The sequence below is a fragment of the Chlorocebus sabaeus genome, chromosome 16 (assembly GCF_047675955.1).
Source record: "Chlorocebus sabaeus isolate Y175 chromosome 16, mChlSab1.0.hap1, whole genome shotgun sequence".
Classification (NCBI taxonomy): Eukaryota; Metazoa; Chordata; class Mammalia; order Primates; family Cercopithecidae; genus Chlorocebus; species Chlorocebus sabaeus.
The window spans coordinates 53,438,391-53,454,287 of NC_132919.1; the positions used below are offsets into that span (position 1 = coordinate 53,438,391).

Sequence of the window (15,897 nt, forward strand, 5' to 3'; positions counted from 1 at the left end):
TGAAGGGGTGAGGGGTGCACCCTTGCTTGTACTAAGAGTAGGAGAGGGCTCAGCTTGCAGGAAACACCAGGAAGTATTATCCAAGCAGGGACCAGCAGGCTTGGGAAGGCTGGTAATTGGGTGAAGGCAGCCCTTGAAGACAAAGGAGCTGAACAAGGAGCGGCTCTAGGAAAACAGCTGTGTGCTCCAGGCCCCAGTGATGCTGTGTGATCTTGGGAAAGTTCCTTTACATCTCTGAGCCTTAGTTTCCTGCTTTGGTAAAAGGCGATTACGGATTCCTGCCCTTCCTTCCTTCCAGGGAATGCTGCAGGGATGAAATGGCCTCGTCAGAAGTGCTTTGTAAATGTAAAATGCTCAATATTATCTTGATTTATTTTCCTGGTTAAAACACAGTCCCTGCTCTGTGGCTGCAGGAGACATGATGAGAGAGCATGGGGCGGGGTGGGCGGTGGTCCAGGTCCCCTCCCCATCCCCTATTCCCTTCCCTGCAGCCGCCAGCAGAGGACAAGATCAATGGCATCCTCCTGGGCTTCCGGATCCGATACCGGGAGCTGCTCTATGAAGGACTGAGGGGCTTCACGCTTCGAGGCATCAACAACCCAGGCGCCACATGGGCCGAGCTTACCTGTGAGTGACACTTGGGAGCCGGGGGAATGGGTGGGACGGGGTGGTCACCCTCACCTTCCCGCTCTGGAGCTCTCAGCTTCCTGGAACCACTCTAACCTGCAACCCTGCCTCCCTCCCCTGTCTGTGCCTCTCCTTCCTCCCATCCCATTCATTCATTTACTGAATATTTACTGAGCACCTTCTATGGGCCCTGAGACACTGTGGGGCACACCGATGATCCAGACAGGCAAGGTCCCCGCCCTCTTGGAGTTGCAGGCTGGAGGAGGAGCCAGGCGAGCTGGGAAGGAAACATTCTAAGAGGGCCTAAAGCCAGGGCCAGGCAAGCCTTCCCTGGCACCAGCACTGGTGCTAACACAGAAGGATGATGCCAAGTTAACCAGGACAAAGAGACGGGGACAACTTGGTGCATGAGAAGGAGCACCCTGCCCTTGAGGGACCAGAAGCCTCACCTGGTCACACCCCAAAAGCAGTAATCCTGGCCCCCTCTTTTTCCTGGGGGAAGTCACTGCCCTGCCTGTCCTGGGGACCCAGCCTGCCCCCTGGAGTGAAGGAAAGAAAGCAGGGAGTTCAGATGGAAATGTCAGGGAGGGCCGATGCCCAGATCACAGCAAGGGAAAGATGTGTTTGGACTTTTGTGTTAGGAGCCACTTTGGTGGCATGAGGATGATGGCTTAGCCATGGTGGGAGGATGGGGAGCCAGAGACAGGCACCTAGCTGGAGGCTGTTGCAGTCACATAGCAAGAGAGCACGAGGTTGGGACCGAGGCTCAGGCTCCAGGTGGACCGAGGCCAGTCTGGGATATGATACATGATGGGTGCAGATGCTCCAGGACGCCAGGTTTTTTGGGTTTTTTTTTTTTTTGGTGGGTTTTTTTTTAGACGGTGTCTTGCTCTGTTGCCCAGGCTGGAGTGTAGTGGTGCAATCTCAGCTCACTGCAACCTCCACTTCCTGGGTTGAAGTGATTCTTGTGCCTCAGCCTCCCAAGTAGCTGGGACTACAGGTGTGCGCCACCACGCCCAGCTAATTTTTTTTTTTTTTTAGTAGAGATAGGGTTTCACCATGTTGGCCAGGCTGGTCTTGAACTCCTGACCTTAAGTGACCTGCCCGCTTTGGCCTCCCAAAGTGCTGGGATTATAGGTGCGAGCCACCGTGCCTGGCCTGTTTTTGGTTTTTCAAAGTAAATCAGTCACTCACATAATAGTTATTTAGTATTCCACATTGGCAGACAGTTAGGTGCATTTATGACAGTTAAGAGCTTTAGACAAAATGCTGCAAAGTGGTGCAACCAATAAAATATTTTACAGCACAGCAGATAGCAACAATAATTAGAACACCTTGGTACATAATGAATGAAAAAACTGAGGTTTTCCCAGGGACCCAAAGCTGGTGTTCATCTACACCTTTGGCTTGTTTGGGTCTGAAGTGCTTGTGTTCACCTAACGTTTGGACTCAGACCACTGGAGATTTTTATAAAGAGCCTCCTTCCCTAAATATCTTCTATCCACCTACCTGGGACTCCATGACTGATGCGTAGAAGAGAGCAGCAGGCAGGGCTACCCCAGAGGACTGGGCACTCAGGTGGGTGTGGGACACTCACCCCAACAGACTAGCAGGAGAAGGGGGCAGTTTAAGAGCCTCTTCTTTTTTTTTTTTTTTTTTTGAGACAGAGTTTCACTCTTATTGCCTAATTGGAGTGCAATGGCACAATCTCAGCTCACGGTAACCTCCACCTCCCGGGTTCAAGCGATTCTCCTGCCTTAGGCCTCCTGAGTAGCTAGGATTAAAGGCACACACTATCACGCCCAGCTGATTTTTTGTAGTTTTAGTAGAAACAGGGTTTCACCATGTTAGCCAGGCTGGTCTCAAACTCCTGACCTCGGTGATCCACCTGCCTTCACCTTCCGAAGTGCTGGGATTACAGGTGTGAGTCACTCTGCCCGGCATTTTTTTTTTTTTTTTGAGACAAGAGTCTTGCTCTGTCGCCTAGGCTAGAGTACAGTGGCATGATCTCGACTCATTGCAACCTCTGCCTTCCAGGTTCAAGCGATTCTCCTGCCCCAGCCTCCCAAGTAGCTGGAACTACAGGCATGCACCACTATGCCTGGCTAATTTTTATATTTTTATTAGAGACCAGGTTTCACCATGTTGGCCAGGCTGGTCTCGAACTCCTGACCTCAGGTGATCCACTCACCGTGGCTTCCCAAAGTGCTGAGATTACAGGCATGAGCCACTGTGCCCAGCTCAGCCTCTTCATTTTCACATTTCCTCCCTTGGTTCTCCCAAGCCTTTTGTGCCTGTCTTCTAGTGCGTTAGCAGACAACAAAATGATTGAGCATGTAGCAAAGAAATATTAATACAAAAACTGAAGTAGCTGATCTGACAGCATGCCTTTTTGGTAGACATTTTTTCTTGTCTCTTTTCTTTTTTTTTTTTTTTTTTTGCCCACATGTGCTTGTGGTTGTGATTTTATATTGCCTGTGTATAATACAGTCATATTTCCTAGTTGTAAAATTGTTTGTAGTTCATATGAGGAAAATAACGACTCCAGTATTTCATGCTGGTTTCCAGGAACTCTGCCCTGAAACAAGGAAGATAGTTGGAGGTGAGAGGGTCCCCCAGAGATGTCCCTAGAGATGCTGGGCTACAAGGGGCTCACGTCACCCCAGGGTGGAGGCAGACTGTCCAGGGAGCCTCCACCTTCCTCTGCCACCACTGCGCTGTTATCCTGGCCCGTAACTCAGCACTGGAAATCTGGAAACACTCTTTCTGTCTGTTCACACCGTCAGCCCCGCCTGGCCGGGGTTTCTTTGTGGGTGGGGATGTGTGGGCACTAACCTCCTCTGTCTGCTGTCTCCCTCTGCGCCCCGCCCCGGCACCCCCACCCCATAGCCATGTACTCCATGCGGAACCTGAGCCGGCCCAGCCTCACCCAGTACGAGCTGGACAGTAAGTCTCTTTGCATGGCGGCTTCATTGCGGGCCCAGGCCTCCCACGGGGACTGGGAGTGGGGCCTCGAGAGACCTGATCACAGCTGAGGAAGTGTGCCCACCCCAGGGGGCTTAAGGAACGGGACTACCCTGAACACAAGTGATAACCCTAAACACGTGGAAAAGTAGGCCGATGCCAGGGAAAGTCTCCTTCAAGCCTGCCCTCTGTCGGGTGTGGGCTGGAAAAGGGAAGCCTGTAACCCTGTACTCGGCTGGGTGGAGGGACAGTGACAGCGGGGCCGCAGCAGGAGCTGTTGGACGCTGCTGGGTAGGTGGGCAGGTGTCCACGTGGCTACTGCCCCATCTAATCCCATTGAAGGCACTTCTCGGCCCAACTGGGTCTTACAGTCTGGCCCCGCACCCAGAGGGAGGTGACAGCAGTTTTGGTCACCTGCGTCCGTCATCCTCCCATGCACTAGGCATGTTCCTTCTGCTTGCACGCCCCAGCCCTTGATCTTTCTCTCAAGCCCCAGCCATGGTTCTTTCTGAGACCCAGGGTCTCAGGCAAGAGGGTTTCATGCTCAGGAGAAAATAGCACTAATTTAAGGCTAAATTCCCTTCCTCCTTCCTCCGTCAACCAGTGGCCAACACAGGCTGCATAAACAGCTAGGCAAGGGTGACACCCCTCTCACAGCCCTGTTGAAGGGTAGACTCCACTCAGGCGAAGGGAGCAGGGGCAGGGAACCCAGAGAGAAGAGGGGAGAGGGTGGGAGAAACTTTCAGCCACAGGAGACAGTGACTGCGTCCGTTTCTTGCAGCTGCATCCCATTCCCAAGTTCTGCCAGGCGTTCTCAGCCAAGCACCTCAAACTTGGCAGAAACATCAGGCTTCTTACTCCAGAATTCGCATCCAATGTGCCCCTCCCCCCTGGAGCTAAGCCCCGCTGTGCAAAGAGTTGGTGGATGGGGACTCTGGGCATTTGTCACAGTGGGGAAAGAGGACACGCTGCGGGTAGCGGGAGAAGCTATGGTCAGGCATGCCCAGGACAGCTTTGGTTTACACTGGTTGTGCCAGCGTAAATATTCATAGTGCTTTTCAGTCTCAAAAGTGTCCAGCTGAAAAATAAAATGTACCATCACCCTAGGCCAGGAGGCCAACCAGCATGGCCCTATGTCCAGATTGGCACGGAGCATCCCCTGGGGGCCCCACCTCTCACCTCCTTCTTCCTGCACCTTCACAGAGAGGACTAGAATGGCGGGGGTGCCTCATTCCTCCCCCGGCAGCCTCCACCCTCCCTGGGGGGCACCTTCCCAGCAGGGACAGTGACCTCAGTGTGCTTCCCCTCCCCCACTCTCCCCCATAGACCTGAACAAGCACAGGCGGTACGAGATACGGATGAGCGTGTACAACGCTGTGGGCGAGGGGCCCTCCAGCACCCCACAGGAGGTCTTTGTCGGGGAGGCAGGTGAGCAGCGAACACCCTGTCCGGCCCCAGCATGCCTTTCCCAGCCCCACCCAGTTCAGCTGGAAGAGACGGAATCTGGGCTCCCCATCCCGCCCAGCCCTCCTCCCCTCCCAGGTTTACTCGCATGCTCACTGCCTACCCTGCACGCCCTCCAGTGCCCACAGCAGCACCTCGTAACGTGGTCGTCCACGGCGCCACGGCCACACAGCTGGATGTGACTTGGGAGCCACCTCCACTGGACAGCCAGAATGGAGACATCCAGGGGTACAAGGTAGGGTGCCCTCGGGCAGAGCAAAGTGGCGCATGGATGAGGGGCCAGGTCGGGGGCTGGGGAGTAAGTCATATGTGGGAGGCATGCAGGTCCCCAGACCCTCCATTCATCCAACCAGCTCCTGCCGCCTTGGCTATTTGGACCCAATTCACAGAAATATTGTACACCTGAAGCTGAACCACATCCATCCCCTCCAGCGTCCTGATGGTAGCCTGAGCTTAGGTGCAAGAAACTCTAGCCACCCCTCGGCTCGTACCATCTCTGAGCAGCACACACATCCCTCCCCACCAACTCCCAGCCCCATACATAACTCAAGACCCCTCCAAGGGGCTTTTGGCCCCATAATTACAATATTGATATTAATCAGATAGCCAGTTAGCAAAGAAAGCATCACTGCCTAGTATTTGGAAATCACTGTTTAAAAATTTCTAGGCCGGGCACGGTGGCTCACACCTTTAATCCCAGCACTTTGGGAGGCTGAAACGGCCAGATCACCTGAGGTCAGGAGTTCGAAACCAGCCTGGCCAACACAGTGAAACCCCGTCTCTACTAAAGATACAAAAATTAGCCAGGCGAGGTGTCAGGTGCCTGTAATCCCAGCTATTTGGGAGGCTGAGGCAGAAGAATCACTTGAACCCAGGAGGCAGGTTGCAGTGAGCCAAGACCATGCCACTGCACTCCAGCCTGGGCAATAGAGTGAGACTCCATCTCCAGAAAAAAAAAAAAAAAAAAAGGAATGTGTCTGCCTGGTTGGAACAGTTAGAACACATAACCCTTAGCTGTGTCTGCCTCCTGCACCAGTGTCCAGTCGACTCTCATTCTTGGCAGCTGGTTGTTACTCCAGAGAAGAGCCCCAGTGCCATGGCCTACGTGGGCAGTAGGAGAGACACAAGGCACCTCATCCCACAGGTGGGAGGAGTGTCAGCAAAGGGAAAGAGCTTACCCAGGTCACACAGCTCATTAATACAGGTAGCCCCAATTTAGGACAGAATCCAGCATAGGAGTCTCATTCCATCTGGGGTGAAGGAGGAGGAAGAAAGGAGGAAAGGCATGTTGCCAAGGAAGCCCTAAAGAAGGATGACACCCCTCAAGGCATTGCCCAGGAGCACCAGCTGGGAAAACTAAACATTGCCCCCCTAGCATATGCCTCCCACGGAAAAAGAAAGGGGCCAGGGCGGTGCCAGCAGCAGTTTGGCAGCCACCAGACTGTCGAGGCTTGGAAGTTAATATACAGACCCAGGAAAATGTGTGGGTGCACAGCACCATAGATAATACAGCAGAGGTCTACGTGCTCCAGAAAACATGACCCGTACCTGAGCGGCAACTGTGGAAAGGAATGGAGAAAATGCTACTTCCTGGACATGTGATAACCAACGTACTGACATCAACATTCGCGAACATCAATGATGCATTAACTTCATCAACCAACAAGCACGGCGAAGCTGACACTGCATTCTAGTCAGACTGCACACAACTGGTGCGTGGCAGGCACATTCATGCACGTTCTGAGAGCTCCAGTCTTTCAGTTGGTCAATGACGTGTTTATTGAGCAGCTACTGTGTGCCCAGCATTGTTCTCAGAGCTGGGAATAACGCAGTGAGCAGGGACAATGTGAGCTTAGACATTAGAGAGAGAAGACCAACAATGGACAAAGTAAATAATACCACCAGGTGGTGGTAAATGAAGCAGGTTAGGGGAGAGCCAGATCCATGGGGAGGTTTGAATTTTTTTTCTCTTTTTTTTTAGATGGAGTCTCGCTCTGTCGCCAGGCTGGAGTGCAGTGGCGCAATCTCAGCTCACTGCAACTTCCACCTACCAGGTTCAAGTGATTCTCCTGCCTCAGTCTCCCGAGTAGCTGGGATTACAGGCGCCTGCCACCATGCCCAGCTAATTTTTGTATTTTTAGTAGAGATAGGGTTTCACCATGTTGACCAGGATGGTCTCGATCTCTTGACTTCGTGATCCGCCCACCTCGGCCTCCCAAAGTGCTGGGATTACAGGAGGGAGCCACCGCACCCGGCCTGAAATTTTGTTTTATTTTATTTTATTTTACTTTTTTTTTTTATTTATTTATTTTTTTTCCTGAGATGGAGTCTTGCTCTGTCGTCCAGGCTGAAGTGCAGTGGTACGATCTTGGCTCGCTGCAACCTCTGCCTCCCAGGTTCAAGCGATTCTCCCACCTCAGCTTCCTGAGTAATTGGGATTACAGGTGCCTGCCACCATGCCCAGCTAATTTTTGTATTTTTAGTAGAGACAGGGTTTCGCCATGTTGGCCAGGCTGGTCTCAAACTCCTGACCTCAGGTGATCTGCCCTTGGCCTCCCAAATTGCTGGGATTACAGGCATGAGCCACTGTGCCCAGCCAGGGTTTGAAATTTTAAATGGGTTGTTAAGGACTGGGCTCAGTGGCTCACAACTGTAATCCTGGCACTTTGGAAGGCTGAGGTGGGTGGATTGCTTGACTCTAGGAGTCCAAGACCAGCCTGGGCAACATGGTAAAAGCCTGTCTCTACGAAAAGAAAACAGACAACAACAAAGGAATTAGCCGGGTGTGGTGGCGCATGCCCGTAGTCCCAGCCAACAGGGAAGGAGGTGGGAGGAGTGCCTGAGCCCAGCCAAGTGAGGGTGCAGTGAGCCATCATTGCACCACTGCACTCCAGCCTGGACAACAGATCAAGACTGTCTGAAAAAACAAAAGGGTTGTTAGGAAAGGGCTTAATGAGAAGGTGATATTTGAGCAAAAACCTGAAGGAGAACAGGGCCCAAATCACATAGATCCAGAAAGAGAGGAAAGAAGAGCAAAGGTCTCAGGGTAGTCAGGTACTTGGGGTGTACGGAGAGCCTGGTGTGTCCCTAGAGTGAGCACGATGGGACACGGGAAAGCCGGGGCTGGAGCGCCTGGGGCTCTTCGGGGCTTTGGCTTTCACTCTGAGTGAAGTCCTCTGAGTGGAGGACTGGGACCTGTAGAGGGGTCCCGCTGGCTGCTGCACTGACCATAGTCTGAAATGGGGAAAGCCCAGAAGCCATGGGGAGGCATCTGAACCATCCAGGTGGGTCATGAAGGGGGCTCAGATCAGGCGAGAGCAGGGTGAGAAGTGGCAACACTCGGTTAGTCCTAACATCAGAGCTGGTAGAATTTGCTAACAAATCAGGCTGGGCGTGGTGGCTCACACCCCGCCTGGCCAACATGACCAAACCCCATCTCTACTGAAAATGCAAAAAGTACCTAGGTATGGTAGCGCATGCCTGTAATTCCAGCTACTGAGGAGGCTGAGGCAAGAGAATCACTTGAACCCGGGAGGCGGAGGTTGCATTGCACCAAGATCACACCACTGTATTCCAGCCTGGGCAACAGAGTGAGACTCCATCTCCCAAAAAAACAAACAAACAAAAAAAATTACTGACAAATTGAACATGGAGTGGGAGAAAAGGGAGGCAACAAGGATAGCCCCGGGTCCGTAGGATGATGGAGCAGGAAAAGACAAAGCTGGTGAAGGAGGAGGCTGGGGAGATCTGGAGTCTGGTTCCAGATGTGTTTGGTTTGAGACATCTGTTGGACGTTCTAGGGAAGACAGAACAGAGTCAGAGATGTATGTCTGGAGTTCAAGAGAGAAGGATCAAACCAGAGATGTGAATTATGGAGTCCCCAGCATGTAGATGGCACTGAAAGCCAGAGATTAGACAAGGAAAGATAGAGAACAAGAGAAGTCTACAGATTGAGCCCTGAAACCAAAAACGGAGTGATGTCTCAGCGGTCATGGGAAGAACATGCTTCCAGAAGGAGGGAGAACCTCTGGAATGGGAGAAAATATTTGCAAACCATACCTATGACATATGGGGTTAATAGCCAAAATATGGAAGGAACTCATCCACCTAAAGGGAAAGAAAATGGGGTAAAGGACCCAAATGAACATTTCTCAAAAGAAGATACATAGGCTGGGCACGGTGGCTCACGCCTGTAATCCCAGCACTTTGAGAGCTCAAGGTGGGCAGATGACCTGAGGTCAATAGTTGGAGACCAGCCTGGCCAACATGGTGAAACCCCATCTCTACTAAAAATACAAAAACTTGCCGGCCATGGCGGCAGGCACCTGGCTGAGGCAGAAGAATCGCTTGAACCCAGGAGGTGGAGGTTGCAGTGAGCCAATTTCATGCCACTGCACTCTAGCCTGGGTGACGGAACAAGACTCCATTTCAAAAAAAAAAAAAAAAAAGAAGAAGATATATAAATGGTCAACAGGTATCTGGGAAGGTGTTGAACATCGCTCAGCCTCAGGGAAATGCAAATCAAAACCACAGTGAGATAGCCCATCACACCTGCAAGGATGGCTGTTATCAAAAAGTCTAGCTATAAGTTGTGGTGAGGGTATGGGGAAAAGGGAACCTTTGCACAACTGTTGGTGGGAGTGTAAATCAGTACAGTCATTATGGATAACGGTATGGAGGTTCTGCAGAAAATTAAAAATAGAACTCCAATGATCCAGCAATCCCACTACTGGGTATTTATCCAAAGGAATTGAAATGAGGCTCTTGAAGAGCTATCTGCAGGCCCATGTTAATTTCAGCATCACTCACAGTAGCCAAGATGTGGAAATAGCCTAAATGTCTGTGAATGGATGAATGAATGAAGAAAATGTGGTTTATGCACAGTGGAATACCATCCAGTCTTGAAGGAAATCCTGCTGTTTGCAACAACACGGATGAACCTGCAGGATGTTACACCAAATGAAATGAACCAAGCACAGAAAGACAAATACTGCAGACCTCGCGTATATGCAGAATCTAAAATAATCAAACACATAGAAACGGAGAGTAGAGTGGTGGTTACCAGGGGCTGAGGGAGTGAGGGAAATAGGGAGACGGTCACAGGATACAGCGTTTCAGTGAAGCAGGATGAATACGTTCTAGATCTAATGTACACCATGGTGATGATAGTTAATGATACTGTATTGTACACTTGAAATTTGCTCAGAAGGTTCTTGCCACAAGAATATGATGAACATGTTAATTAGCTTGATTGTGGTAATCATTTCATAATGCATATGTATATCAAAACACTATGTTGTATACCTTAAATGCATAAAGTTTTTGGGTTTTTTTGTTTTTTGTTTTTTGTTTTGTTTGTTTGTTTTTGAGACAGAGTCTCACTCTGTCACCCAGGCTGGAGTGCAGTGGCGCGATCTCCACTCACTGCAACCTCCACTTCCTAGGCTCAAGGGATTCTCCTGCCTCAGCCTCCCAAATAGCTGGGATTACAGGCACCCACCAAATGGCTGGGATTACAGGCACCCACCACCACACCTGGCTATATACAGATTTTGTCAATTATACCTCAATAAAGCTGAAAAAAGAAAAGAAAGGGCAGGGAATTGGGCATAGTAAATGGCAAGTTTGTGATTATAATGGTACACTCCCATGCTTGCCCCTGTCCACATAAGGCATTTATTCCTCCGGCAGAGACTGATTGAGCACCATGGATGTGCCAGCCATGATTCTAGGTGTTTGGGTCCCAAGGGAGCCACATGGCCCGAGATGCCCGCCCTCTGGAGCCTGCATTCTGGCAGACTCATCAGTGTGCACTGCAGCTCAGCAGTGCGCCCCGTGGGGACCAGGATCTGGGCTCAGTCCCTTTATGTCCTTTGCACAAGTGTCAGTCCCTCTCACTATGAATCATCAGCTAACAAAGCTCTGCAGAATGCAGCACTCACAAACAAGACGCACCTGCTGGAGTGCCTGGTTTGTGAAGACAGCTGTCCCTGGGTTCTAGGCCCTGACCCACTCCTCACCCAAGAGCATGACCACAGCCATTGGCCCTCCCTCTCCTCCACCTCCCCAGTGGATAGATCCCACAGGCAGGGCAGAAAAGCATTCTGAGATATGTTTCCTCTCTTCATGCCTTTTTCTGACCTCACTTTTTTTTTCTTTTTTTTTTTTTTTTTTTTTTTTTTTTTTTTTTGACTGAGTCTCACTCTGTTGCCCAGGCTGGAGTGCAGTGGCACTATCTCAGCTCACTGCAGCCTCCACCTCCCTGGTTCAAGCAATTTCTTCTGCCTCGGCCTCCTGAGTGGCTGGGATTACAGGCACCTGCCACCATGCCCAGCTAATTTTTGTAGTTTTAGTAGAGATGGAGTTTCGCCACGTTGGCCAGGCTGGTCTCAAACTCCTGACCTCAGGTGATCCACCTGCCATGGCCTTCCAAAGTGCTGGGATTACAGGTGTCAGCCACCGTGCCTGGCCTGACCTCACATTTTCTTCCAGTTGTCACCCATTTATTTGGCCCCTTTACAGCAGAATTCCTCAAAAGAATCTTCCGTATTCGCTACCTCCAATTCCTCTGCTCCCATTCTCCCTTGAACCTGCTCCAAGTGGGTTCCCGTCCCCGCCACCCCACCGAAGCTCTTCCTGCCAAAGTTGCCCATAATTCCTGTGGTGCTCATATGAAGTCAAACAGCAGAGGCTTATCCCGCCTGACTCAGCAGTTGTGTGTGACACGTGGATCTCTCCTTCCTCTTAAAATACTTGCTTTCCTCGGCTTCCCTCGCCAGCTGTTCCTCCCCACCAACCACTGAATGCTCTGAGTGCTGGAGGCCCCCAGGAATCAATCCGCGACCCTCTTCTCTATCTAAGAGAATCCGTTCATTCTCCTAGTGTGCACTCACGGCAGATCATCTGTGTGCTGATAATGGCAGACTTTTAGCATCAGCCATGACCTTTCCAAATCCGACAGGAACTTCGTTAACCGTTGTACCCCCATTACTATGAATGCACGAGTGAATGAATGATTTCATAAATGACTGCCTCAGCTTTCATTCATCTACCCATACGAGAAGAATCTGCTTTTTATTTTATTTTATTTTAGAGATGGAGTCTTGCTCTGTTGCCTGGGATGGAGTGCAGTGGTGTGATCTCAGCTCACTGCAACCTTCACCTCCCAGGTTCAAGCGATCCTCCTACCTCAGCCTGCCAAGTCACTGGGACTGCAGGTGCACGCCAACACTCCTGGCTAATTTTTGTATTTTTAGTAGAGACAGGGGTCTTGCAATGTTGCCCAGGCTGGCCTTGAACTCATGGGCTCAGGCGACTCCCCTGCCTCAGCTTCCCAAGTGTTAGGATTACAGGTGTGAGCCACTGCAACCTGCCCTCTCCCCCTTTCTAGAAAAGAAATCTCTACAAAAGAAATCCCCATCTCTACAAAAGAAAGAGCCGGGTGTGGTAGCACTTGTATGTAGTCAGAGCTACCTGGGGGGCTGAGGCAAGAGGATAGCTTGAACCTGGAGGTCAAGGTTACAATGAGCCAAGGTCATGCCACTGCACCCCAGTCTGGGTGACAAAGTGAGACCCTGTCTCAAAATAAAATAAAATAATATAGGAGAGAGGGCCGGGCATAGTGGCTCACACCTGTAATCTCAGCACTTTGGGAAGCCAAGGTGGTTGGATTGCCTGAGCCCAGGAGTTCAAGACCAGCCTGGGAAACAAGGCAAGACCCCGTCTCTACAAAAAATTGAAAACTTAGCTGGGTGTGGTGGTGCTCACCTGTAGCCCTAGCTACTCAGGAGGCTGAGGTGGGAGGATGGCTTGAGCCCAGGAGGTCAAGGCTGCAGTGAGCTGTGATCGTGCCACTGCACTCCAGCCTGGGTAACAGAGTGAGGCCTGCCTCAAATAAATAATAAAGGGGGAGAGGTATTGGAGAAAAGTAAGGATTTCATGGTAACAAGATATCCTAACTGCCACCCATACATGCCAGTGGGGACACTACTATTAGCTCTTTCTCACTTTATGGGCTTCTTCCACGGAAACGAGAAATTGAAAAGCCGGTGACATGCAGAAACCTTATTGGCCAGCAGGGGGCGCCAAATGACCTCCAATTCTGCACGTGGGCTGGGCCCGACTGGCCGCTCCTTGGATGGCCTGTCCTGGAACTAGCAGAAGTGTTAACCCGTGCTACATAGGAAGTGATTGAAAACAATGGCCAGGCTTGGTGGCTCACACCTGTAATCCCAACACTTTGGGAGGCCAAGGCGGCGGATCATGAGGGTAGGAGATCGAGACCATCCTGGCTAATGTGGTGAAACCCCATCTCTACTAAAAATACAAAAAATTAGCCGGGCATGGTGGCGGACGCCTGGGTCCCAGCAGAGGCTGAGGCAGGAGAATGGCGTGAACCCGGGAGGCGGAGCTTGCAGTGGGCTGAGATCGCGCCACGGCACTCCAGTCTGGGCGACAGTGTGAGACTGTCTCAAAAAATAGAAGGAAAAAGAAAACACCATGGGGCATCTGTTGTGTTCCTGGCCTAGAACCTTCTGCAGCCATGGGATGCCTTAGGAAACTGGCCAAGTACCTGGGTGAAATCCTTAGAACCTGCACCCCTCACGTGGACCCCAGGAAGTACGTGTCCTTAACCTCACTGAATGTACGACAAAACTGCAGCTCTGGAAAGTCACCTGGGCAGGTCCCGCTGCTGTAAACGGTGCAGCTGGGATATAGCCTCCTGCTGCCCGCCGTCTTGGCGGAGGCCTTCCTCTGCAGTTCCTATTAACCAGCCGCTGCTGATACAGCGGGCCCAGGGTGGCCCTGAGACTCTGCATCCCTCACCAGCTCCCAGGTGACATGAGGCCACCAGCGCTTGCACCACGCTCTGTCCGGATAGACTCCACACTGCCTTATCTCCCCAGCTCAGCCTCCCGTAGGACGGCTTTGCTTTATTCCTCCAGGAACTGTACTGTACTGAGTACAGTACTGAACTGTACTGAGTGCTGATGTGCCAGTGCTACGCTAAATCCTCCAGGCATGGCGGGAAACCACAGACACCTGGGGACCATGCCCTGGAGTTTACTGTCTGGCAGAGACCAGGGTCTTGGCTGTGGAAAGGAAGATTCTGGAAAGGTTTCTAAAACTGTTCTTAAAGACTTTTTTTTTTTTTTTTTTTTTTTTGAGATGGAGTCTTGCTCTGTCGCCCAGGCTGGAGTAGTGGCGTAATCTTGGCTCACTGCAACCTCCACCTCCCAGGTTCAGACGATTCTCCTGCCTCAGCCTCCAGAGTAGCTGGGACTACAGGCACCTGCCACCATGCCTGGCTAATTTTTTTGTATTTTTAGTAGAAACAGGGATTCACCATGTTGGCCAGGCTGGTCTTGAACTGCTGACCTCAAGTGATCCACCCACCTCGGCCCCCTAAAGTGCTGGGATTACAGGTGTGAGCCACCGCGCCCAGCCTCTGAAAGACTTCTCTGCTGTTTCCTAGGTGGCTCACAGCAATGAAGGTGTCTCTTAGACTACAGGTCAGCAGGGACAGGAGGGACGCTTGTTGCCCTCGTGTCCCCCTCACTCCCACTTCCTTCTGTTTCCACAGATTTATTTCTGGGAAGCCCAGCGGGGGAACCTCACGGAGCGAGTGAAGACGCTTTTCCTGGCTGAGAACAGTGTGAAGCTCAAGAACTTGACGGGTTACACGGCCTACATGGTCAGCGTGGCCGCCTTCAACGCCGCTGGGGACGGGCCTCGGAGCACCCCCACCCAAGGCCAGACCCAGCAAGCAGGTGGGAGAGGGGGCCTTGACGGGGGGTAGGTCGGCCACAGGGGGTTGCAGGAGGACCCACCTGGCATCTGGGCTCTTGGCGGGCATGGAGGCAGCTGCCTTATCCCTCCGAGGATCTGGGCGTGGCACCCAGGTCCCCGGAGACGCCCTCCCGAGTGGGAGAGCCCAAGCTCAGGAAAGAGAAGCTGTTCCCATAAAACCTTGAGAAACCCCCACATCTCATCGCTGTCCTCCCCATCCTTTGCCCCGCCTTGCAGAGGGACAGTCAGCACCCCAGCCCCTCCCAGCCTGCTTACTTCTGCTCCCTGCCTTCTTCCCACCTGCCTTCCCTCTGTCTGGATGGCTTTGTTCATTCCACAAATGCTGAGTGTCTCATGAGCCTGTGCCATGCTAGATGCTAGAGACACAATGGTGAGACCAACAAGGTCCCCGCCCTAGTGCGGGGCACAGATCATAAGCAAGTTGATGACGTAAATGCAGACGGGGGTCAGCACAGGTGACCTAAGAGTGGGGCAGGAGTGGGTGGATGGCTTTGGATAGGTTCACCCACAAAGGCCTCCCTGAGAAGGTGAGATTTGAATGAGCAGAGGCCAGCAGGGGCCGGGCATGGTGGCTCACGCCTGTAATCCCAGCACTTTGGGAGGCCAAGGCGGGTATATCACCTGAGGACGGGAATTTGAGACCAGCCTGGCCAACATGGTGAAACCCCATCTCTACTAAAAATACAAAAAATTATCTAGGCGTGGTGGCACGTGCCTGTAATCCCATCTACTCAAGAGGCTGAGGCAAGAGAATCGCTTGAACCCGAGAGGTAGAGGTTACAGTGAGCCGAGATTGTGCCACTGCTGCACTCTAGCCTGGGTGACAGAGAAAAAAAAAAAAAGACAAGAGGCCTGCCACGGGATGCTCAGGAGGTAGCAGAGGGTGTTGGGGGTTCCAGGCAGAGGGAACAGCAGGTGCTAAGGACTGGAGGCTGGAGAAGAACCAGGGAACATAGAGAAAGCCAGGTGGCTTGCAGGAAAATGGGGTAAGAACTCGGGGTGGGGAACTGGGATTGGGATTAATTATAAGTA

General features: G+C 51.8%; 1 protein-coding gene across 2 annotated transcripts in view; it reads left to right on the top strand.

Annotated features, from left to right (window-relative positions):
* Nucleotides 1-15,897, top strand: part of SDK2 (sidekick cell adhesion molecule 2) — a 310,564-nt gene that overhangs the window by 261,023 nt on the left and 33,644 nt on the right. Inside the window, exons 33-37 of one of the 2 annotated variants that reach the window (XM_008011913.3) lie at nucleotides 492-627; nucleotides 3,517-3,573; nucleotides 4,918-5,019; nucleotides 5,175-5,290; nucleotides 14,639-14,825. In XM_008011913.3, the coding sequence (XP_008010104.1) occupies nucleotides 492-627; nucleotides 3,517-3,573; nucleotides 4,918-5,019; nucleotides 5,175-5,290; nucleotides 14,639-14,825 (598 nt within the window). The remainder of the gene's footprint in view (nucleotides 1-491; nucleotides 628-3,516; nucleotides 3,574-4,917; nucleotides 5,020-5,174; nucleotides 5,291-14,638; nucleotides 14,826-15,897) is intronic. The other variant, XM_008011914.3, reaches the window with a different exon arrangement.